General features: G+C 38.4%; 1 protein-coding gene across 3 annotated transcripts; it reads left to right on the top strand.

The window, feature by feature from the left end:
- Positions 1–117: 117 nt before the first annotated feature.
- On the top strand, positions 118–23,204 carry LOC307024769 (calsenilin-like). 3 transcript variants are annotated; one of them, XM_079659163.1, is made up of 10 exons: positions 118–406; positions 3,298–3,477; positions 7,685–7,859; positions 20,355–20,479; positions 21,479–21,548; positions 21,652–21,722; positions 21,802–21,909; positions 21,989–22,093; positions 22,396–22,458; positions 22,548–23,204. In XM_079659163.1, exons 2-10 carry the CDS (start codon positions 3,472–3,474, stop codon positions 22,593–22,595), a joined length of 771 nt encoding a protein of 256 aa, XP_079515289.1. In that variant the 5' UTR covers positions 118–406; positions 3,298–3,471; the 3' UTR covers positions 22,596–23,204. The 3 variants fall into 3 exon arrangements, with proteins under 3 accessions (XP_079515289.1, XP_079515288.1, XP_079515290.1); XM_079659162.1 differs by lacking the exon at positions 118–406 and having other exon boundaries at positions 2,443–3,477; XM_079659164.1 differs by lacking the exons at positions 118–406; positions 3,298–3,477; positions 7,685–7,859 and adding an exon at positions 9,357–18,812.
- Positions 23,205–26,067: the final 2,863 nt, after the last annotated feature.

Raw genomic sequence — 26,067 nt, 5'->3', positions numbered from 1 at the left:
CAGAGAGCCTCCTCGATGCTCGGCCCTCGAAGTGCGTTTAGAGAAATGAGATATCCTTCAAAATGGCGCGCTGAAATTCATTTCCGGGTCACTACCGGAGGACCGAGGAGTCGAGGAGGGGACAACAATTGAGAAACCTCTTTAAAGTATACAGATGGGGAACAGGCTGATAGTGACGAGGAGATGATGAAGCTAGGTGTGAGTTCATCTCTGGAGAGAGTGACGACAGTAAATAACTCTCCCCTGCCTCTTCCCCCTGTGATTTAGTGGATCACCAGATGTACGGCAGATGTGCTTCAGGAGCCAAATGAAGGTGTGATCATGTGATCATGTGACCTCTGAACTCGGTCGCTGTCCTTGGTGCTGAAGATCGACAGGAGCTGTCTGCGGTGCTGAACATTTACAGGTAGGAAGCACTTTGTATCACAATCACTAAAACATTTGACATATTCTGCACAACTTGTGATTGGGCTGACATCTCAATCATCTATTTTTTTCTCCTTTTTATTTTTATTTTATATGACTTTCCATAAGTTTCCCAGGTTGTTTTTTATGTTCATAGCTTCTTACCTCTACACACAACCTGTTATCACTGGCGCTGTGTGAAATGTCACTTGGGGTGAATACAAAATGAAGTCTATTATAATTGACAAAGAAACCTCATAAATCAGGTCATGTGTTGCTTGAGTTATGATGTGCAATGACTGGAAAATATATGCAAGAAGAGAGGTTAAACGATATCTAACTTTTAGCGGCTGTTTTCAATATTATCTGAGCTTTTAGTTCAGAATAAGTTAATTGATGGCACATAGTGTAATTGACTTGTAACCTTCTTTAGAGCTGCTCAGACCTTCACACACATAATGAAGACAGGAGACAGATAAGGGCTGTTAATTAAAGGGTTGATTCCTGTAAACCTCATGGGTCAAAGGGAAAAAAGACTGGTTTGCAGCAGAGGATAAGTGATGGTAGTATTTCATAAATGGGGAAAAGAAAAATGTACCAAACCTCATGCAATTCAGGTGCAAGTAACAATGAAAAACTCTCACTGCAACATTAGATAATACGGAGATAATTGGTTAACATAGTTCGAAAAATGACGAGAGCACTTCAGTGTGAGCTTGTGTTAGCATGCTGATGTTAGCATTTATCTCAAAGCTCAGCCTCTCAAATCCTCTCACATGGCTTAAGACTCTTTATACGTTGCTACACATCTTGCAAAAAGTCCAACTTCAGAAAACAAAAACAGTGTTTCATGTATTTTTATTTATAGGAAAAGCTGCAGAAATGGTCATTTTGGTTTCTTTATATTTTTCGTTTTGGTTTGGACCTTTGGGTAAAGTGTTATAACAGCTGGATAACGACAACAACGCATATTGAATGTCCTTTTTGCTATGAGGCTGTTTATCTTCACCCGCCCTTTACATGAACCTCTATATGTTCTATAACTCATATACCGGTTGCAGTGTTGCATATGAAGGCTGTATTCATGTATTATACAATAGATGAGGAGAGATGGGTATATGTGGAACAGCTAGAGACAAAGTGTGAGTATGGGCAGAAATGTGTGCAGCCATGCATGACACGAGTGTTTGTGGCCAATTCTGAAAAAAAAAAATGCAACATTCATGAGGACAGAGAGAAAATAAAAAGACTCTCCCTTTCACACACAAACGCAGGAGGCACATCTGTACTGGACACACACACACACACACACACACACACACACACACACACACACATACAAACACACACCCGCACACGCACACTGACCTCAATTAAACCCTGAGCTGATGTGTGAGGCACCGGGGAAACTGGAGGCTCTCTGGACTGCGTGGGGCTAAAAACAACCTCTCAGTCTGCACCTAGGAAGATAAGAGTTACAAGGACAGGCAGAACGGAAATATTGAGTTTCTAGATGTATAAATGATGGCTGTTAAGATACTGTTAACAATGTATGTGTTCTCTGACTTCTAAGTATTATATTTAAGCAAATAAAATAAATAATTAGAATGACTTGATTTCAAATGGCTTACATTTTTCCCATTTTAATCATTCAGTCAAACTTTAAGATCATTAAGATGGCAGAAAAAGTTTATATTTCACACCACAAACATTGTACTTAAACATAGTCTTGATGGACAACATCTCCTCAGGAACATGCGTCCTGGAGAAAGTGGAGAACATCTTTCTTCTTAAACCTCCAAGTGACGTAAGAAGCCTGTTACCGTTTCTATATCTCTTTTCCAACTGAGAGCACACACTAGCATGCAAAATGCAGGGTTGGTTAGAATGGAAGAAGACTTTGCTAAACACCAAAAGGAAACCAAACTGTTTATTTCCCTGTTTTCCTTTATCTCGATTTCCCCCCCCCCCCCCCCCCACAATAAAAAGGCACATTCCTCCTCATGACTTGCATAGCATTTGAGAAGATGTATTTAAATGTCAGTCAGCTATTGGGCACAGCCAGGAGGCAGCTTCCTTCCAAGTGTGAAACCACATGCAGGTGCAAAGGACAAAGTGTGCTTTGACTGGGCTAATGTCACATTTAAAAGTCTAATTACAGGAGTTGTGCAGCATGATGCCATTTACACTCTGTGGTTCCACATATAAAACCTGCATGCAGCTTGTTATTCAATTGGAGAGACTATCACCATTTATTTTTATTGTAATATTAAAATATATTGTAATATTGATATTTTATGCACTGATATAACTAAAATGTTACTTAAAAATACTCAATAAGAATGTTAGGGAAGATTTGTTTCTGAATTGTACTTAATGAATGCTGCAATTGTAGAAAATATAGATGTGCATGATTACACACTGTTGCAAATTCTGTATACCTTCATCGTCCTCATAGAACGTTTACTGTTCATCCCCTTAGAATAAACTAGATGCAAGATGTCCTTGTCTGTCGATGGGACTGTACGTCTCATAATATATGAATTCTCCTGTTTTGTTATTATTAATATCATATCTGTGCAGGATCACACAGAAAGCAAAGGAGAGCCATGAAACACAGCAATCATGTTTTAATTTCCTCAGAGTCACACTCTGTTAGCGCCTGTCTGAGTTTGGACTCACACACCATCACTGCAGGTTATATCTGTCTGGCATTTCTAATAATAATGTGTCACGATGTGAACTCCTCATCACACCTCAGTCCCTCTGACGCTCTATACATTGTTGAGGATCGTGACTCTGACCCATCACTGATTGAATCGTGTTTTCATCCTCGGATACATCAGGTTCGTTTGTTCATCTGTAGCTGTGTTTTTTAATATTGTTGTTTAGTCTGGGAGTGTGAGCGCAGCACTCGGAGACGCTCTGCTCCTCCTCCAGATCTCTGTGTCTCTCCGTCTCCCTGCTGCTGCTGCTGCTGCTGCTGCTCACTTCATCTGAGGAGCGCGAGCGAGGAGGATTGCAGCGAGATCACTCTGCAAAAACAGCAACACACATCCAAACGTAATGCAGGTACAACGATCCCTTATTAATATGCTTTAAAAGGATAATTGCTGTGAAAACCTAGCATGCTGAATGTGGTTTATTGTTTTGTGTTCTTATAGCTATGGTACTTTGTAGCTTACTCACTGGGATACTTGTACTTGATAATGTATCAACAACAGAAAGACCTAACAATTAATGAACAAGAGAAAACAAAAGCTTTGGATCATACTTTGAGAGATTTTTTTAATTTTAATTGGAGAAAGAAGTACTTTCAATTACTTTAGGTACACCGTCGTAGACTACACAAAAATACTTTGTTACAAGTACAAATCATGCATTTGCATTGGGAATGTCTTTTAAATAAAAAAATATAATCAAAAGTAAAAAATGATGCAAAATAGCCTCATTCCATGTTCATGTATACTTCATGCTATTTGGATGACTTTATTATTATTATCATTGCAGTAACGTAAGCAGCCTTTCTATTTTCTAGTAGATAACTTCATATGCTGTTATTTAAAAATATAACATCTTACATTACATGTACAATATTTCCCTCTGAAATGTAGTATCTATGTGAATGATAATAATGTGAAGTATAAAGTAGCATACAATGAAAGCACTCGACTTAGGACTTGAGAAAACTGGAGATTTCAAACTTTAAATATAATTATATAGTGCAGATTCACTTCATGTAAAGCGACCTTTAGGGCAGATTGTCCATATAAAACTCAATGTTTTGTTGAGGTTTTGACCAATAACACTAAGTGATAACACTTTGTTGGAGCTATATATTGCTTTATATTATTTAATAGTTACAAATAAATGTTCTTGACATTTTTGTTTATAGTGAATGTATTCTTAGTTAGTGTCGTTATTGAAGTGAGTTCAAGTAGTTTTTATGCTTTATTTTTTCAAGGCATGTTTTAGCACCTGATGTAAATGATATGTTGGAGACAGGTGGTGCATAATCGAGCATCACAGGTGGTAAAGAGTAAGAGTCAAGAGAGGATACCAGTTTGTAAAGATCCAAAGCAACAAGCAGCATTTCTCTGATAGAGCCATCAGCTTTGCAGCAACTTCTCTAGTGTGTGTGTGTGTGTGTGTGTGTGTGTGTGTGTGTGTGTGTGTGTGTGTGTGTGTGTGTGTGTGTGTGTGTGTGTGTGTGTGTGTGTGTGTGTGTGTGTGTGTGTGTGTGTGTGTGTGTGTGTGTGTGTGTGTGTGTGTGTGTGTGTGTGTGTGTGTGTGTGTGTGTGTGTGTGTGTGTGTGTGTGTGTGTGTGTGTGTGTGTGTGTGATATGCATATGTGACAGGGCTGCCAACACTCACGCATTGAGCGTGAGAGTCACGCAATTAACCCATATCTTCCGAACTCACGCCACACTTGCCTTTCCTCACGCTAAGTTTTCGTCCAAAATAAATGTATATAAAAATAAAGTGAAGGAACAGCAAACCGAGCGGTCTACGAAATGAGGCTTAGTTCAGTAAAGTAACGATATTGGGATATTCTGATTTCACGGATCAATAACTCATGAACAAAACGTTATTCAGATACAAATGACGTCTCCTAAGTACCATGGTAAGGTTGACAACGAACTACAATCACATTTTGATCAACAAAAAGCCAATACCCGCCGTCCTCCGAGCTGGACACATTACATTGGTCTCTATCCGCAGCCGGAGAAGACACGAGTGCTCAGGGACCGTCTGCAAAGTGCAACTCCGAAAAAAGATAATACAATAATATTCAATCACTATTATACAGCTTATTTCTACCAAACTCACTACATACATCAATAGTCTCCTGGTGGTCATACTACAGCAAGGAGTTTGGAAGAATATGCTTTTGAGTAATTTTGGGGAATATTTATAATGTAAATCTTCAATAAATGTGGCATCATCTTAAATAACTTTACTATTATACAGTATATTTCTACCAAACTCACTATTTGCATTGTTTTTGTTAGCATCTGGTTAGCTAGCTGCGCTAACGGTTATTAAAAGCTGTTTCTCAAACAATGAGAGGGAGAGCCCTGTCCTGTCAGACTGAGAGAGATAACTACAGCTCAGTGAGGTAAGGGACTCTCTGTTTAGATAGTTAACTTTAGTCTAGTTATCTCAGTGGGTCTCAAACGTTTTGGTCACCATTTATGAGAGTAAATGAAAAACAGTTATGAAATACTATATGACAGTAAAACAAGAATACAGTTTAAAAGGTGAATGATTTGTAAAATATCCATAAAGAAAAAGAAAATCTGTTTACAGTTCTGTTTCATATGGGTGTTGAGAGATGTATCCATAGATCTCTTACTGTTGCTCTCAAAATGCACCAGGTTGATGCATTTAACTTAAATATTTAAAAAAGAAAATCTTCCCGGGGGAGCATGCCCCCGGACCCGCCGGAGGTGAGGACCCCCCCCCCCATATAAAATATAATTTTACCTCTGCTTACACTATGTGCCATGTTATATGCCGTGAACTGATTATCGAGCCTTCATTATAAGAGTCGCGGGTACACTGTGTATGTGCGTATTCCACTGTAGCGCCTGGTACATTCATGGGAAACCCTAGTTTGTGCATGTTCAATACATGTGTAACACTGTACACATGAACGTTTCTTTTTTTGGTTCACAAACAAAAAAATCTCACTCCAAGCTGAACTCAAATGTTGGCAGCCCTGATATGTGATGATCAGCTGAGGACTCTTGCCTGCAGCGTTCTTGATGATTAATGATCACAGGCAGCGTCTCCCTGCTCTGCTCACATGGCTTCACTCCTTTGAATAATGCAGCGCTCTGGATGTTAAGACCCCAAATCCTCCTCTTCCTCAGATCTTTTACAGCAGTTACTCAACATGCAGTCACAGAAAATCAAAAGAGGATTTAGTTTACTGATATTTTATAACTTTCTTGACAGGTTTACGCTAAACTGTGTGTGTTCTTATAGACAGAGGGTCCATCAAGTATAACTTAATGTTTCACTCGTCATCTTTCACCTCACTGTGGCAGCCATCTCTGATCTTTTATTGATGCAGTTTTAAGAAGTGTGAATTATTGAGCGACATTTCTCGATGCTCTGGCATCCTTTCATATTCAAATAGGATACCAGAGGGGCAGAGCCTATCCCCAGGTAGTAGCTCTATTTTTGTTAAGTAAAAGGCTTTGAAGAGACAAAGAAACGGATTAAGAAAAGAGAAATGGCTCTGAATAACTATTTAGATAAAGGTGGAAAAAGCCTCGGAAAAGCTGAACATGTAGCAATATATTCACATATTATAGGGCCTAAAACACACAGTGAAAACAACATTTAAAATGGGAACAAACACATTCAGCATTGGTTAATTTTACAGTAAATAAAATCACCAATCAAGCAAATGTCAGGCTTCATTATCACTGAAATATGTATCCAAATATAGAAACACTTAGTATGCATCCTGTGTGAGATGAGAACATGTCATGTGGTGAGGGAAAAAGTGGGAACAAGAGGGCTTTTATGTCCCTACTCTCATAACTGCTCATTTGCTCATGTTACAAGAATGCTAGATCATATCAATATTCTCTCTCTTTTTCTGGAACCCATTCACATTTAAAACATCTTTAATAATTCCCAATCTGTACAAAATAACAATTGTATCACCCCCTTTTAAACTGTTAAAGGTTAAAAATATGCTTGAGTCAATGAAAAGTCTGTATGAGAGACCTTTTTTTTCAGCGTTGGAGGATTAAAGTATTGATTACTGATGTATTGATCTGTTCATTTATACTCACCATGTGGCTTGATGTCCTGCTGCCGCTCGTGACCAGAGCCTTGCTTTACGTTTCACCATAGAAAGCTAGGAAAGCAGATCCAAAACCAACCTGCTGTTATTCCATTTCACCATATTATTAAACATATTTGTATCAAATATTCTGATTATCCATTGAATAATTGGTGAGATGTGTCAGTTATTTGTTTCACTTAAATTAAAGGAGAGAACAAGGGAGGCAAAAAGTTGCTAAAGTTGCACAGACATTTTCAAGGAACATGGTGAGCAAAAGTGTCTCTTGGTGTCTCCTTTTCGAGTAAGAGTGGCTTGCAATGTGGTCGGGCATTTGCCTTGTGATGTTAAGCTACCTCCTATTTCTTAAATGAATTGTCTTCTTTGTGTTTATTTGTGTGTTAATGCTGATGTAAAGCACATATTGTGTATGTATGTGCTATATAAAGAAACTAACCTTCCTCTGTGTTTCCCCAGGCAGATGGGAAGGCAGTGGATGGCGGCCTGCTGCCTGACGCCAATGGGAAGGACCCGAACCCTGGTGGACAGACAGAGGGCTCCAAGTGGCAGAAACCACGGCTCACACGCAAATCTCTGATGAATTGTTGTCTCGTCAAGTGGATCATTGCCAGCACCACGCAACAAGGGCCAGGTGCACACACAGGCTTACACAAACAATTCAGTGAATTTAATATGTGCATGTTCATGTGACAGCAGGGAAAGTGGGACCCGAGGAGAGATATAAAGAAAGAGGGCAGGCCTTCATTCACCTGCTCTGCAGAATACATGCATTTTACAGCATCTACAACATATTTAGTGTATGTTCACATCCTCTGTTCACTGTTTATGCTTCCCATCAGTCAATGAATGTAGCTATGCTGCTTTCATTCTTACCTCTGATTCTGCATCAAAGAATTTAGTTGAATCCACTACATATTCATTATCTTTATCTTATGCTCCTTATCCCTCTCTTTCCTATCACACATGCACAGATACACACACAGACCATAGACTGTATATTTAAAGACGTATAAAGATATATAAAGTACTGTTGTTTTTTCTTGGTTTATCCAACAACAACAAAAACAGTATGTTGACTCTGTGCTTACTTTTGACAGCAGGGACATTCATTCCTTTCTGTAATATGTCCAAACAATATCAATCAATCAATCAATGTTTATTTATATAGCCCAATATCACAAATGTTACATTTGTCTCAGTGGACTTCACAGTTTGTAAAGAATATCAGTATGACAATACGACACCCTCTGTCCTTAAACCCTCACATCGTACAAGGAAAAACCTCCAGAGAAAACCCACAGTTTAAAGGGAAAAATGGGAGAAACCTCAGGGAGAGCAACAGAGGAGGGATCCCTCTCCCAGGACGGACAGACGTGCAATAGATGCCGTGTGTAAATTGAAAAGATAATACATTTGCAACATAGGTAGTCCAAATGTTTGGATAATAGGAAGATGAATCCACGAGGATATCCATCCAGGACTTATGATCCAGGACCACAGCCACGACTCAAGATCCAGGACTCGCGATCCATGACACAGGACCGCAGGATCATCCATGACTCCGGATCCCAGCGTATATAGACACCAAAAAGAAAGACATTTGGGGAAGCTGGGTGAATCGGAACATGAGAGTACAAAGGTATAGACAGAGAGATGGAAGAAGTAAGATGTCCCCCGACAAACTAAGCCTATATCAGCAAAACTAGGGGCTGAATCTAATCAGCCCTAACTATAAGCTTTATCAAAGAGGAAGGTCTTAAGCGCACTCTTAAAAACGGATAGGGTGTCTGCCGCCCGAACACAAACTGGAAGCTGATTCCACAAAAGTGGAGCTTGATAAGAAAAGGCTCTGGCTCCCATTGTACTTTTAGAGACTCTAGGAACAACCAACAACCCTGCATTCTTGGAACGCAATGCCCTAGTAGGACAGTAGGGTATAAAGTTATTTAAGGTAAGATGGCGCCTGCCCATTAAGGGCTTTGTAGGCGAGAAGAAGAATTTTAAATTCTATCCTGTGTTCTATAGGGAGCCAGTGTAAGGCAGCCAGAACAGGAGTAATGTGGTCCCTTTTCCTAACTCTGGTTAGTACACGAGCTGCAGCATTTTGAATCAACTGAAGCGACTTGAATGACTTCTTGGTACACCCTGATAATAAGGAGTTACAATAATCCAGCCTTGAAGTAACAAATGCATGGACTAGTTTCTCTGCATCGTTTTGAGGCAACATATGCCTGATTTTTGCAATGTTACGTAGATGGAAGTAAGCGATCCTTGAAATTGATTTTATGTGGGTGTTAAAGGATAAATCCTGATCAAATATAACACCAAGATTGCTTACAGTCTCACTGGAGGCCAAATTAATGCCAATTATCTTTAGATAATTTGTTTCGTAGATTCTTCGGGCCAAGTACAATAACTTCAGTTTTGGTCGTGTTTAACATCAAAAAATGTAAGGTCATCCACGTTTTTAGGTCCTTGAAGCAGTCTTGAATTTTATTTAGATGATTAATTTCATCAGGCTTGATTGATAAATATAGTTGAGTATCATCCGCATAACAATGAAAGTTTACAGAATGATTCCTTATAATATTGCCTAACGGAAGCATATATAGTGTGAACAAAATAGGTCCAAGCACTGAGCCCTGTGGCCCACCATGGCTAACTTTGGTTTGCATGGAAGATTCATCGTTGACACATACAAACTGAGAACGTTCAGATAGATAGGACCTAAACCAGCCTAAAGCAGTTCCCTGTATGCCAACTAAGTGCTCTAGTCTTTGCAATAGGATATCATGGTCGATAGTATCAAATGCAGCACTAAGATCGAGCAAGACAAGAATAGAGACAAGTCCCTTGTCTGAGGCTATTAGAATGTAATTTGTGACTTTAACCAGAGCTGTCTCTGTGCTATGTTGTGTTCTAAAGCCAGACTGAAAATCTTCAAATAAATCATAGTTTTTTAAGTAATCACACAGCTGTTTTGCGACTGCTTTCGCAATAATTTTTGAGAGGAACGGAAGATTAGAAATAGGTCTATAGTTGGCTAAAACCTCTGGATCAAGGTTGTGCTTTTTAAAAAGCGGTTTTATCACTGCTACTTTGAACGATTGTGGAACATAGCCTGATAATAAAGACATATTCATAATATTTAATAAAGAAGTGCTAATTAATGGAAACACTTCTTTTAACAGCTTAGTTGGAATCGGGTCTAAGATACACGTTGATGGTTTAGAAGAGAGAATCATTGAATTTAATTGTTCAAGGTTTATGGCTGAAAATCATTCTAGTTTACTATCTAGTGTAATATTAGAACTTACATTTCCGGGAGCTGTTGATAATAATATACTGGTCAAAGGCAAGAGGTCATTGATTTTGTTTCGAAGAGTAACAATTTTATCGTTAAAAAAGCACATAAAATCATTACTACTGAGTGCTATGGGAATAGAAGGCTCAGTCGAGCTGTGGCTCTCTGTCAGCCTGGCTACAGTGCTGAAAATAAATCTTGCATTATTCTTATTCTCATCTATTAATGAAGAGTAGTAGGCTGCTCTCGCTTTACGCAGTGCTTTCTTATATTCATTGAGAGTAATATGCCAAATTAAACGAGATTCTTCAAGTTTAGTGGAACGCCATATCCTTTCAAGTTGTCTCGACTTTTGCTTTATTTTGCGGGTTTCGGCATTATGCCATGGAGCTAATCTATGTTGTTTTATTTTCTTCTTTTTCAAAGAAGCAACAGAGTCTAATTTTATTCGCAGCGCATCTGTAGCACTATCAACAACATGATCAATTTGGGGTGGTGTACATTTTGTATAAGTTTCCTCCCTTACATGCAGACATGCTATCGAGTTAAGTATTGGTGGAATCTCTTCCTTAAATTTGGCTATAGCACTAACAGATAGGTTTCTGCTGCAGGAGCTTTTGACTAATGCTTTGTAGTCTAGTAACAGTACTTCAAAAGTTACTAAGAAAAGGTCGGATAAAGCAGGATTATGCGGTTCGACTAATAGTTGCTCAATTTCAATACCATAAGTCAGAACAAGGTCGAGAGTGTGATTATAGCAGTGGGTTGGTTTATTTACACTCTGACAGAAACCAACAGAATCTAATATAGAGTTAAATGCAACAGTAAGGCTATTTTTATCATCGTCAACATGAATATTAAAGTCACCTACGATAATTACTTTATCTGTTTTAAGTACCAAAGTTGATAAAAACTCAGAGAATTCTGATAAGAATTCTTATATCGCATACATTCCTAATTTTAAATTAGGACCATCTCATGTCATCTCATTCTTAATTTTAAATTAGGACCATCTCATGTCATGAATTGTTTTGTGAAAAACAATCCTGAAACCATTCTTAACTTGGGTATTCATAAGGTGCCTCTAAGTAAAAGTATAAATTCCTAATTTTAAATTAGGACCATCTCATGTCATGAATTGTTTTGTGAAAAACAATCCTGAAACCATTCTTAACTTGGGTATTCATAAGGTGCCTCTAAGTAAAAAAGGTAGTTTTAAATATCAACATTGCGTTAGTTTGTTTTTCCTAAATCAGGCTCAATTGCTCACAAGGCACTCGTGAGGATATTCATAATTACCCAGATAACGATAATAACCCCATTCCTCTTATTGCAAATGTGTTTTTTTTAGTTTTTTTATCACAACCCCCGGTACATTTCCATAACCTCAAATCCCTAATTAAAATTCATACAAATAGTGATTCATTTCCCCTCTGATCTTTGATCAGCCTGGTTAACAAACACAGTGATGAGCCAGCAGAATGTCTCCGCTGTTGTTTCCAGAAAGGACTGCTGTTTGTTATCCAGACTCGTTTACTGCTGACTTCTCTCTCTGCCGGCACACAGAGCCGTACCTCTGACAGGACACTGATGAAAACAGAGCAGGACTAATGCTCTAGGAGCTGACAAACCATCCACTCAAACTTTAATCATAACACTGTGTTCAGCTCTAATTTGGAGCAGAAAACTTGTCTTGATTTTTATTTATGAGGATTTTAAATATATCTGTAGTGGGAATAAAGTTCAACTTCTGCTCAACCAAACCAAGATACTGTACAGTTGCAAGAAAAAGTATGTTAACCCTTTGGAACTACCTGGATTTCTGCATAAATTGGTCATAAAATGTGTTCTGGGGCCTCATTTATAACGCCGTGTGTAGGATTCACGTGGGAAGGTTGCTTACGTAGTAGAAATCCAAAAAATAGGTACAGAAATGTTCCGACATTTTCCGATTCACCAAACATTGCGTACCGGCGACGAAAGTGCGTACAGCACTTCCTACGCCGGTTTCCCTTTTTATAAATCACAATCGACTCGAAATGCGGTGCAGCTTTTGCGGGCTTCACGTAACGCCCATATTTGCCTATAAATAGTCAAAGAAACGCCCATTCATTCATTCATTTTGACTGACTTTATGAAGAAGATAGCAGGAAATGATGAAAGAACAGCTAAAAAATACATATCACACCGTGTCAGATTTTGGTTATTTTGGGGTGGTCGAGATAAATCATGTTGTTTGGTGGATGCAGTATGAACAAGAGTAGCAGCATGGAGGTCGGATCGTCACCAAAATAAATGAATAAGTGGTCCAAAAGAGGTTCATGACAAAAAAAAATACACATAGCCTTCCTCAGGCAGTGTGTTTGTACCGGGGACAGGAAATGATGAGAAACTGTAAGAAATGATCGGGGAATCCCTCCGGAGTGGAGTCATGACGGCTGGATCTGAATTATGTTTTCGTATTTGGTGGTTTGTGTCCCAGCTGTCGATCCGCTGTGCTCAGCGTCTCCACTGCAGCAATATCCACCAGTTAAAGGAAATACAACTAATGTCTTGTGTTATATTAGCTGTACAATTTACCACATGGTGTTCTTAGTTTCCATGCCTCCTGTGTTTTATGAGCGACTTATCAAGTCTTCGCAAACGGCATGATTAAACATGATATAAAACCATGCTCGTATAGAAATGCAAAACGGCGTCAGTTTCGACGTAATTCTGTCCTCCTGCTTACCGCATCATTTATGAGAAAACATTTTATAACATTAACACAACATATTCGAGGTGGTTTTAAATAACATATCCGTATTTATTTATTTTTCCAAGTTGTGTTTTTGTGTGCACTGAGGAGTCGCAAAGAGGCGTTTGTTTACTGAATCATTTTAAGATTGGCTTTGATCAATGTTTGAAAAATGAATTCTTCATATATGATAAATGAGAGGTAACATTTTATTTATGGTATTATTTCCACATATTTCTCTCCATTCTTCCTTCTGCCAACGGTGTCGCAGTTTCTCGTCTCTCCCGTTTTTGTGCTTAGTGCGTACGCATGGGTTAGAGTTTGCGTGGAGGACCGTACGTTTTCCCGTCAAGTTAGTATTTTATAAATCGCAAACATTGCATAGAAACTGGCGTACGCCATTTTTTGAGCGTATATCCCTTTATAAATGAGGCCCCTGATCTTCATCTAAGTCACAACAATAGACAAACAAAGTCTGCTTAAGCTAAAACCACACAAACAATTATATGTTTTTATTGAACACACCATGATGTAAACATTCACAGTGCAGGGTGGAAAAAGTATGTGAACCCTTGGATTTAATAACTGGTTGACCCTCCTTTGCCAGCAATAACCTCAACCAAACGTTTCCTATAGTTGCATATCAGACCTGCACAACGGTCAGGAGGAATTTTGGACCATTCCTCTTTACAAAACTGTTTCAGTTCAGCAATATTCTTGGGATGTCTGGTGTGAATCGCTCTCTTGAGGTCATGCCACAGCATCTCAATTGGGTTGAGGTCAGGACTCTGACTGGGCCACTCCAGAAGGCGTATTTTCTTCTGTTGAAGCCATTCTGTTGTTGATTTACTTCTGGCTTTGGGTCGTTGTCCTGTTGCATCATCCATCTTCTGTTGAGCTTCAATTGGTGGACAGATGGCCTTAAGTTCTCCAGCTAAATGTCTTGATAAACTTGAGAATTCATTTTTCCGTCGATGATGGCAATCTGTCCAGGCCCTGAGGCAGCAAAGCAGCCCCAAACCATGATGCTCCCTCCACCATACTTCACAGTTGGGATGAGGTTTTGATGTTGGTGTGCTGTGCCTTTTTTTCTCCACACATAGCGTTGTGTGTTCCTTCCAAACAACTCAACTTTGGTTTCATCTGTCCACAGAATATTTTGCCAGTAGTGCTGTGGAACATCCAGGGGCTCTTTTGCAAACTTCAAACGTGCAGATCAGAACACATTTTATGACCAACTTATGCAGAAATCCAGGTAATTCCAAAGGGTTCACATACTTTTTCTTGCAACTGTATATGTATTCTCACTCTCAACATTATATGAATCCATTTGACCATTGGTTACGTTTTAAAAGGAAATAATGTGTTAAAGGTGGGGTATGTAATTTTGGAGAAACCAGCTCGACTGCGCTAGAATTTGAAAATACACAGCCGGAAAAAATCTGCCTCCTCCTTCAGACTTCCTTACAGAGCCCCTCCTCCAACACACACGAACGTGCACATGACCAATGAGGGCACGAGATAAGTTTTTGCACAGATGAAGGCCGACAGGCAGGTAGGCCATCCAGTTATTTTAGCCGGGCCGGCTAAAATGATTGGTCGTGCTTTTTACAGCACTACGGCTTCCACAGATGACATTTAATGTATTTTTTGTCAAAGCATTTAATATAATCATTGCTATCGGGAAGTTTTGAGCATTCCATGGAATATAACAAGTGTTTCTGAAATAAATTACATACCCCACCTTTAAGTGTTAAAGCATATCTCCTTAACTTTAAAGCAACTTGATCGCCATCTACTGGTGTGTTGACATAGTATCACCTGAGTGTTCGACAAAAGACAAGATGGTCTGCACTCACTCTCGCAAGCCTTAATGTATCTCATGCACAACAATATGATATATATGCAAGTGCAAAATATGCAACACAAATTCTTAATAGTTATGAGATTGTGCAGGAAAATATGGAATTGCTGTGTAATATTAAAACGTGATTCATACATTATTGTTTCTCTGATTTTGTGAGTTAGAACTGCAGCAAAGGATTAGCAGAGGATGTTGAACTTTTGTATTCACTTTGCCATCACATACTGTAGGTAGGCTATATATAGCTGCATTTACAGCTTTAGGACTTTAACTTTAAAGGTCCTCTATTATACTCTTTTTCAAAAATATATTATAGTTCTCAGATAAAACATGATGTCTCTGAAGTGTTTGGCTAAAATACCAAACAGATCATGCGTTGTAGCATCCCATAAACCCCTCTGTTTCAGCCCTGTTTCAAAAGTGCTGATTCTGTGTCTGTCGCTTTAAATACTAATGAGCTGCTGCTGGCCACGCCCCTTTCCGATGTGTGCTCATCAATGGTCCTCTAGGAGGAGATTCAGGTAATACGGTGTTACCTTGGTTGGTTATTGGCTAATGGTTGCACAACCCAAAAAAACATTATGACATCACAAAGTTTCCAAAATCTGGTTGAACAGGTTTTTATATAAATGGTTCAGGACAAAAAGAGAGGGGATCTTTTTTACTGAAGCTTTCCGAATCTCTTAGCACAGAGGGGACACATGTTTATATATAAAAGACATGAAAAGTGGATTTTGCACAATAAGTGACCTTTAATGTTGTACAAGTTGTTACAAGCCTTTAGGGTTTTATTCATAACAATCTGGGAAATTCCTTATGTGTCTTTTGTATCTACTTTTGGTTTCATTGAATTAAATGCACTGATTAATAACTTGAAATAGAAGTGTGTTACTAGTAGAGTTAACCTCAACAATAAACATTATCAAACCCTCTGGTACACCTTTACAATCCAGGTTGAACTGGTTTGTTGTTGTTGTTTTAAAGTCTTCAGTCTAAAGGGGGATTTAAAATCTCTCTTATAACTCAAGAGTGAGATGGTCTTACAGAAATAATAAAAGCATGTCGTTTATTTGTGAGAAGTTTATTTGTTTGTTACAGGGTTCGAGATGTCTTTTCTCTGCAGGAATGTGTGAAAGAGACAAATATGTTAGGAACACATTCTCATTGTGGCTGCTGCTCCATCTCCTACACATGTTCTATTTAATATGTGTATTAGAGAGGAAGCTAGAGGTCAGCTTAAAGAGAGTGTAAAGATTGTGCGCTTTCTGTCAAATCTTATTTACTGTTAAAAGAAAATGTATGGTAATATGTTAGTAGCCACCCGATGTTGGAAATGCTGCTATACAATGACATTTAGCATGGAGGTTACCATTTTCATTTATAGTTTTTCAGAATCAGGTCATTAGTGATAGCAATGCATATTTTGAAACTATGTTTGACAAGGCAATTGGAAGTTTAATAAAACCTGGGCAACATCATTATTCTTTTATTTATCTATTCCCTTTCATTTAAATCAAAAACTGCTCTTGAATTTAAGGGGATATGATAAGGCAAGTTTCTTCATTTTTTTTTTTTTACTTATTTACTTAAAGGTTAGAAATGAGTTTGTATATTTTAGCAAAGTATGGAAAAAAACAATTCAATAAACAAAAAGTTTTAAAAAACTGGATAATGGAAGTTGTAATCCACCTTGAAAAAAAATGCAATGTAAAGCATTTCTTGACAAAGAAAATGCATACAAATCAATAAAAAAAGATAAAAGCATGCACTAAGAAAGAGGCTGAGAGAGAGCGATGTTTCGGGTGTTTCTTCCTGAGAGGAGAACCTGTGACGTGTTTGATGGATGAGCTGAGGCTCTGAGCTGTAATGCTCTCTCCACAGTCATTAAAGCTTGAGGGGGAAACTGATGCACTGTCTGCATCTCTGCATGCTTAAGCCACCTCGCTGTGTTTAATATAAGAACGGGGGTAGATCAGCACTTAGGGTGCATTAAACATTATACTGCTGCCTTATTGTTTATGTTAGGCCAGTTCCCACATTAGCTCATACATCTTGCATGTTCTCTAATGGCCGAGTGCGTTTCCTTCTTCGAGGTAGGATTAACCAACACATCAAAAACACTTTATAAAAATCTATGTTTGTAAGTAAAGGATAACTAGTTATCTAGACGATCAATCAACACAGTTTAAATCCTCTGACTCGTGTAAGGCAAAATTAAGCTTATTAGGGAAAAATGAAGGCTATTATTTAGTTCAATGTATTTTAGTAGGGTGATTTATTGACAATTTACAAAAAAACAATACTATTCTTCCATATACTCAACTTAGGAACTTGTTTGATTTATGACACACAACTTTTATTAAAAGAACACAAACAATCACGCACTACGACACCAAATCTCCCTCTGAAATACAGCTGTTACACTGCTCTGTGCAGCGGCCAAATGTGTTTTGTTGTTTTGGAAATTGCCCCATCCCAGTTCATCAGTGCACCGTAGCTGTTTGACTCAGACATTAAGTACAAGGCTATTTACATAAACCATCGGCGGCAATCAAAATGCATTTCTGGCCTGCCTTCTCTCCCTCTTCTTGGACCAATATTTATCTCTCAACAATTGATTTGCCCTCCACCCCCCTTTCCTACTTGAACTGAGTCCATTATGTTGTGCAGAGTCATCAGCTGTGAACTATTCTCAAACACTTACATTGTCCTCCGGCGGCACACAATAATACAAAGCCTCACTCGTGCCTTTGCAACAACAAAAAGTACTTTTACACCAACATGTAAGCATGGAAGGAGCATTTTACAGAGGCTTCTTACTGACCTCAAAGGTGTGCAGCTCATCGTTCAGCACAGATGTAACTGCCCTTTGCTTAACTACAGTGTCGTAAACAAAGCACCGGTTTAACAGTCACCGTTTTTTTCGTCTTTAAGTGAATCCTGCTGAGTTATTGACTATGTGTGCGGCTGGTTGACGTAGGAGAAGCAAGCAGCGCCACACAGGGCAGGGCCGGCTCCTTCTTTATAAGTGCTGCTCAAATCCCAGCCATCAGCGGATGTGGATCAATGCTTGGTTTTACAGCTTTGCATCCTTGAAATGACTGAGCAAATACAGACTGTCAATCAGGGACTATTAGTAAAGAAATTCCTTCAGTAACAACCCCCTCCTGCCCCTACAAACCTCCATCACACACACACACTCAAACACACAGATCAGGACAGAGAGGAGATGGAGTGAGTGTGGGGTGGAGCCCCTGAGTTGTTGGACAGATCCTAAAATGAACTATCCAGGAGGAAAAACACCAGCTCTTGGATTTTTTGGAAAGCTTTGGATCATTTAAGTCGATTAACACTCTATGATTGTAATTTTTCTGCACACATGACGGACTTTTAATCCAAACGAGGATGCTCTGCAGGCAAATGAGGATTCTATTTGTTGCTTTATTGGTCAGTGGTTGAAGTCAGGGGTTTCTTTTAAGTGATCCTGGACAAAAGCCCTGACGTGGCAGGAGGAAGTTGACATCAAGTTTTTTTTAAGAGGGCTTTTGAACAGGCGGTATCTAATGCAAGGCAACAATGGGAATGGATGGCATGGAAGTAATTGCCATTGCTGTTGTATTCGGGCTGTTTTATGTCGTGCTCAAACAGTTTGGAGTTTGGGAGCCCTTGTCACTCGAAGGTAAGATGTTGAGACCTTTGCATGGGATTTTCTGAAGAAGAAAAATCGTTTAAACTTTCCAGTTGTTTTTTTGAGGTGCTAAATTATAAGTGAGTGCAGTCACATTAGGCAGCTGTAAAATATTAAAGGGATGTGGATTATGGATTTCAAAAGGAAAGGATAAAGTATATAGAAATATTTGTTGTTGCTGTAATTGTTACTCCTGGGACATTTGAGGCAACCACAAACTCTTTCAGCGTACATAATAGCATGTTCACCTTTATGTTGTTGTTGTTTTTTAAATGTGTTCACTGTGTTGGTATGTTTGTGTCACTTTTAGAGATTAAGCATTAACAGTTTCTTCTTCCCCCTTTCATTTTCTTCACCACCATCTCTTGCTGGTCAACTTTTGTGTTGTGCTTTCTTTAAAGATGGTGAGTAGTACTTCTTGAGGTGTTCATTCCGGTATTATCAATAAGGTTTTTATTTTAATCCCAGCTATCTTTTGTAAACTTCCTTCCCTTCATTTGTTATCTAAATGAACTGTCCCTTTGGCTGATAGAATAATGCATATTCCCTTTTGGACATCTAGACTTGTCAAACACGGTGTTACTAATATGAATTATGGCTGCCTTGTATTCAGGTGATGTTGCAGAATTCCCCCCAATGTTAATTAGTCAAACCTGGGATTATAAAGCAAACCAGAGGATGTGTCTGGAATCCCTCTCTACTGATTTATTTATCAGAATGTCAGAATGTCAGAATTATTTATCAGAATGTCAAAATTGTCACAAAAAAAGTAACCAAAAATATGTAGATTTTATGTCTGTGTATTTCCTGGCAGCCTTATTTCTTCATGGTTAATCCCCCCTTTTCATAGCAAAGATGTAGGTTTAAGAACAATTTGTTGTTAAAATGTGTGTTCAAGTTTAAGTAGTAACACACTTGTCAATTACAGTCACGAAATGATATTTATTTGTGTTAAGAAATCTCAATTTATTCCATACTATACAGTACATAAATGAGTGGTTATTATGAAGGAATAAGAGGTTTAGTGAAAGAGGGTTTTTTTTTGGACACAGCCAAGATGTCAACAATTCCTTGAACTGCTTCCACCACCAACTGTATTTCATACTTATATCCTCTAACTACCCTCATTTTTCCAAGCTACAGTAGACGCTCCTCTAATTAATATATTTGTCATCTTCTTTATCAAAAAATATCCCTAAATATTTTACACCATTGGTGTGTTTTTATCATATTTAAGCAATACTGTACATTCTTCTAACTACTTTGTTTCGTATCTCTTACCCACTTCCTTGTCTTACATATCCCTCTTAATTTTTTGAATTTCTATGTGGTCTGTACAGATGGTGAGCATTTTGTGTTATGTTCTGTACTTATATTTTGCCTCCCATCTATTATGATTTTCTAGTATTTTCAACTCCTCCTCTCCCTGTCCTTTGTGGTCTTTCTTTCTTGTCCTTCCCCTGTTTCCTCCTTCTTTTTTTCTTCCCCTTATTTCCCACCCCACCCCCTATTTTCTCTGTGTCCCACTGACAGACAGTTGTGACGGAGAACTTGAACTCTCCATGGTGCGTCACCAGCCCGAGGGCCTCGATCAGCTCCAGGCCCAGACACAGTTCACCAGGAAGGAGCTCCAGTCGCTCTACAGAGGCTTTAAAAATGTATGAAAACAATCAGTCAGCGCTAGTGGATCTGATTAGAGAGGACGAGCCTTCATCTTAACGAAAATCATTAGTTAACGGTGGCGCAGGGGTCCAGTTGAGACGGATCAATCATTGACCAGAATAAAGCTTGCAGACACATTTATATTTACATTACATCAGATATGAGGCCAAAATGATGTGGATGTCCCAATATTTACCCATATGTGGTTATTTAACATATTTCCCAAACAATTAGGATTAATATGCTGCTACTATAAATCTCCACTTTTCAGGCTATCCACAAAATGTTGTTGACAAAACAATGGGTAATGAATCGACAGTTAGTGACGATTATGTGCCTTTAAGGGAAGAAGAAGAGTGCAAGCTAATGTTAACAAATCGGACTTTAATTAAATATAAACAAATGTGTTCACGTTCCTGAGCCCTTAACGTCACATAATGCTAAGAGACCTTCAGATTAAACAAACTGTAATGAAATCTCTACAGGGGGACTTGCTCTTGGTGGTCTGCTAAGTGAAATCTAATGGGAATATGCCCTTTTAAGAGATTTTATTTTCAAAATCTAATGTTCTCTGTCTGGCTGTTACTGTTTCCTTTACATGCACTACTTGCATTTACCTTGATTTACTTAAGGAATTGTCTCACCAGAGTTTACACATGTGCCTTAAGGCTTTTCATTGCTGAAGTAATCTGGGGTAGCTGCATTGTGGGTATTTATTTTGCAAAAAAAGAACCAAGGGCCCCATAGAGATGTTCCATAAATAGTGAAGGTTTTTTTAAGTTCTTTATGCCCTCTTGTGGCCATACATTAGATCTGCATTTCAGGCAGGGGCTGATACTGCACAGGAGAATACAATGATAGAAAGCCATTAATTAACCATTATTGTCTGTTATTCTTGTTATTACATAACTCTAACTGTGTAATTTCAAATATAATTTATTATGAATAGTGTACGCTCTGACTTAAATTATGTAAATGTTTATTTCCTTCCACAGGAATGTCCCAGTGGGCTGGTGGATGAGGAAACTTTCAAAAGCATTTACTCTCAGTTCTTCCCTCAAGGAGGTACAGTATTCAATTAATGAACTGGTGTTATATAAGCATCTGATTCTCAGTATACAACTAGTACCTTTCTTAAGTGTATTGTATATTCATTTTATGTTCTCAGACGCAACCATGTATGCACATTTCTTGTTCCAAGCATTTGATATGGACAGAAGTGGCTCTATCCGGTTTGAGGTGAGTGCACCACTGACTGAATATGTGTGAAAGAAACCAAAAAGAGAGGTTATAATAATACGTCTTATTGTTTTTACAGGACTTTGTGATAGGACTGTCTGTGTTGCTAAGAGGCTCTGTCACAGAGAAACTTCGATGGGCGTTCAACTTGTACGATATCAACAAAGATGGCTACGTTACAAAAGAGGTAACTTCAACAAAATGGAAAACAAAACAAAATGTGTTGCAGGTTCTTCATTTCTGTCTGTGTCTCTGGTTTCCTGCAGGAAATGATGGCAATAATGACGTCAATTTATGACATGATGGGCAGATATACCTTACCCAGTGTACGGGATGATTCTCCATATGAGCATGTGGAGAGATTCTTCCAGGTTTGTTATCTATGCAGCCACAAAGCTTAATAATGTTAATACATTCAGTAGGCCTATACTGTATCAAGTCACAGTGTGTGTCAATGAACCTGTATACTGTAGGGTGTTTGACCAGTGACACTCTCCGTTGACACCCTCTCAATAACACAAAGCCGTTTGTTTAATCATTCTGAAGGCTGGACGTCTTTTAAAACCACAGATCATCATTATCATGTTGTGACACACTGTTGTACTTTAGACAAATATCATTTTACACTTCATTAATTGTGCAATGTTTCCTTTCCATGTCTGACATTTTTCAGAAAATGGATCGGAACAGAGACGGCGTGGTGACTATTGATGAGTTCATAGAAACCTGTCAAAAGGTAAAACTCCGTTCAAACTGAGTGAGTTCATGCAGCTTTCAAAACAAACAAACACATTTTCTCTTCCATCTGCTTTCTTTTCTCAACAGGATGAAAACATTATGGCTTCCATGCAGCTCTTTGAGAACGTCATCTAGTTTCTGTTTAGAGACGGGGATCAGTAAAGCGCTTCCAGCTGCAAATGAAATAATTTCATCCTTCCTGGAAAGGGTAAACCAGGTCGAGCAACATATTTGACTCATTTTAACACACAGTGGAAACAACTATTACTTTTCCCGTCCAACTGTTCTATGCAGGGAAGTGTGCAGAAAAAAAAGTGTTTTTTTGCATGAACATTTTTTTTATGTACATGAAGGGAATGTGAAAAAAGTAATCACCAGATGAGCATGAGTGAATGCCCAACAAAGCATGTGATGCAAACGACATTGAAGACAAACAAACAGTATATTTATGTTTGAGTTCTACACATTGTTGTGTCCTAAATGTGATCCTGTCATTAACATGTTGACGCAAAACCTGCTGAAATAAATAAACTACCTTCACATTCTGAAAGATCTACTGAATATCTTCATGACACACAAAGCAGGGATGTGTGCAAGCGGGGCTTAATTATTTACAGAATAAACAGTCTTGCACAATTCAACATCTTGCCATGATTACATCGGACGTCTTATATTTGAAGTTATGTAACTGTTCGGCTGCAAAACATCTATAAAACTAAGTACTATGCAACTTCCATGCTACACGCAAAAACAAATCGAATGAGTCAATCCTTTGTACACAAGATAATGAACAAATTGTCCAAGTCAGACGTTCTTTGATTTTATCCTGAAACAAATTCCCACTATTTTTTAGCGTTTCGGTTTTTTCTGAACAGTCATCTTCCTTATTCAAAGTCCTGTGTTGCTCTCATACTTCTGTGTAGCATCACAGTCTTGGTATTTCCTAAAGAAAATGTTAAAATGGTTTAACCCTGCTGGCTGTTGAACTTCTTTAGCGTGTTTGACCAATTCTCTATTTGTGTGCACATTGATTTTCCAAGTTATTCAATGAAGTGCTCATGTGATCTATTTCAGGGTCCTTGGTGGATGATTAACACAGCAAAAGTACAGAAAAAATGTTATTTATTTTCCAACTAAGAAACTGTGAGGACTCAAGATGCAACCCGTTCTCATTCCCATCTCAACAACTCTTCCTTCCTTCTTCATTCTTTTATGGTGAAAAGTTTAAGTCAGATTTCCTATGCTTTCAACAGTCAAATGAATGAATGACTCTGTGTTGTTTATGTGTGTTATAGTTCAGCTAGTTATGATTAGGCGGACATCTTTTTGAGGGGATTCGGGATTTAGGTATGTTTTTTTTTTTGGAAACCAACCATTCATTTTTCTAGCAATATTACATCTGCAAAGCAAAGTCTGACTAGGCTCCTGTTACAGTTGAGATATATCAATATCAAAAACTACTATGCAGAGCCGGCCCGACCCATTAAGCGACATAAGCGGCCGCTTAGGGCCCCACAGCCACTAAGGGACCCCCTAGCAAAAATGAAAAATTTTTAAAAATCTCAGTACACCGCCTCCGTGATAAGTATGTTTAAATAATAATTGTGATAATATGCCTAAATTGCCTACTCTCAAAGTCATGTATTATATTATTGAGTCAATAATATAATACATTAACCGTGCTTTACCTGAACCTCATCATGACACTAGAGAGGACGGCAGGATTGTAATTTCCCGTGTTCAGTGAATGCAACAGAGGCAAGACACCAGACCAACCAGAGAGTTGAATGGAAATAAACATCTGCCTTATTGGATGACAGGTACCTATCCTGTGAGCTGTGACAATGTTTAAAATAAACTGTCAGTCGGACTCAGAGTTTTTGAAGATGGACATAAAAAAAATGTTTCTTAAAAAAGACGACAATTCTCAACAACCCCAGAGCCACCACTTGAGCCAGGTAAACAAGGTATGTAAATGTCAGTAAACTTCCAAGTTATGCGAACATGTAAGCAAAGCATAAATTACAGCTACGTTGACGTTACTTTGAATCGCGGGGTAAACCGTTAGCAAGTAGCTATCTAGCCAGATATATTAAATAAACACTTTGTCATACAATCTAAATGTAATGTTTTTTAGCGTTACCTGGTGATTTCAAAGAAAGCTCTCTGGGAAATGTTGACTTACTGTTCGGCATGAAGCTAGAAGCTACCTTACAGTACACAGCTGATCCTGAGTCCTGTCAGTTAAAGTGTTTCATAGTTAAGTCAACCTAGCACTGAAATATATGGATTTTATGTGACAGTATTTCTGAGAAAAAGTCAGCTGAAATGGTGGCATAGTTGCAACTGCTTTACGTGTCAACAGCATGTTTGAACATATTTGCAGCAGTACATGTGGCTGTTTGGCCACTGACGTTGCCATAACAACACCTGAATTTAAATGTGCAACCTCTTTTTGTGACATTTTTGCAAGAAATTATAATTCTTCTGAATGATATTCCTAGTTTCTATGTGAACATTATGAGATGTATAGCCAGAGAGAATAAATGAAAAACAGTTATGAAATACTATATGACAAAACAAGAATACAGTTTAAGTGATTTGTGAAATATCCATAAAGAAAAATCTGTTTACAGTTCTGTTTCATATGGGTGTTGAGAGATGTATCTATAGATCTCTTAATTTTGCTCTCAAAGTGCACCAGATTGATGCTTTTAACTTCAATATTTTAATAAGAATCTTCCCGGGGGAGCATGCTACCGGACCCCACTAGAGGAGGTTAGGTCCACTGTGTTTACATGCTTATTTATACAATATGTGTGCTTATGCTAACATCGTAAGACAAAAGTTGGTTCTGTGTTATGTGTAGTGAGAACGCGCTAGAGTGAGGGGGGCCCCCAAGCCAAAGCTTGCTTATGGCCCCCAAAAGTCTAGGGCCGACCCTGCTACTATGCTTTGAATCTTTGATCCACTTCCTGTGAAGTTAATCCAGCTGCAAGTCCAGTCAGGTTTATGAGGTACAGGTTTATTTGCTCAATAAAATCTGAGCATTAGACTCGTACAGGTGTAAACATGTCTGATTTTCATGTACAAAAGAAAATCCAAACACACAGAACCATGGTAGAAAAGTATTCAGTACAGACAGTAATATTAGTGTCTTCGGTCGATCACATCACTCCTGTTCTCATTTCATTGCATTGGCTCTTGATTCACATTAGATTCGACTTCAAGATTTTACTGTTAACCTTTAAAATCTTACATGGACTAGCAACTCCCTATTTATCATCATTAATTACCCCGCGTCTATCTACCAGCATCCCACTATCCCAAAATCCCAGTCTCCTTTCCATCCCCAGAATTCACAATTCCTCAGTAGGTGGCAGCTACCTTTTCCTTCTGAGCACCTCTCTTTTGGAACGTCTTCCCATTCAGATCCGAGAAGCTAATTCCGTTGATTCCTTTAATAAAAAGAAAACTCAAAACACATCTATTCTTATCTGTCTTCCTTGTCACCTAGTTTCCATCTTCATTAGCATCACTTCTGTTTGGTTTTACATACACATGATGTGTTTAATGTTTTTATCATTTTTTTGCTATGATATTTGTA

Source organism: Notothenia rossii (genome assembly GCF_949606895.1).
Source record: "Notothenia rossii genome assembly, chromosome: 11".
Lineage (NCBI taxonomy): Eukaryota > Metazoa > Chordata > Actinopteri > Perciformes > Nototheniidae > Notothenia > Notothenia rossii.
The sequence above is the reverse complement of the archived record's forward strand: the minus strand, read 5'-3'. Positions and strand labels throughout refer to the sequence as shown.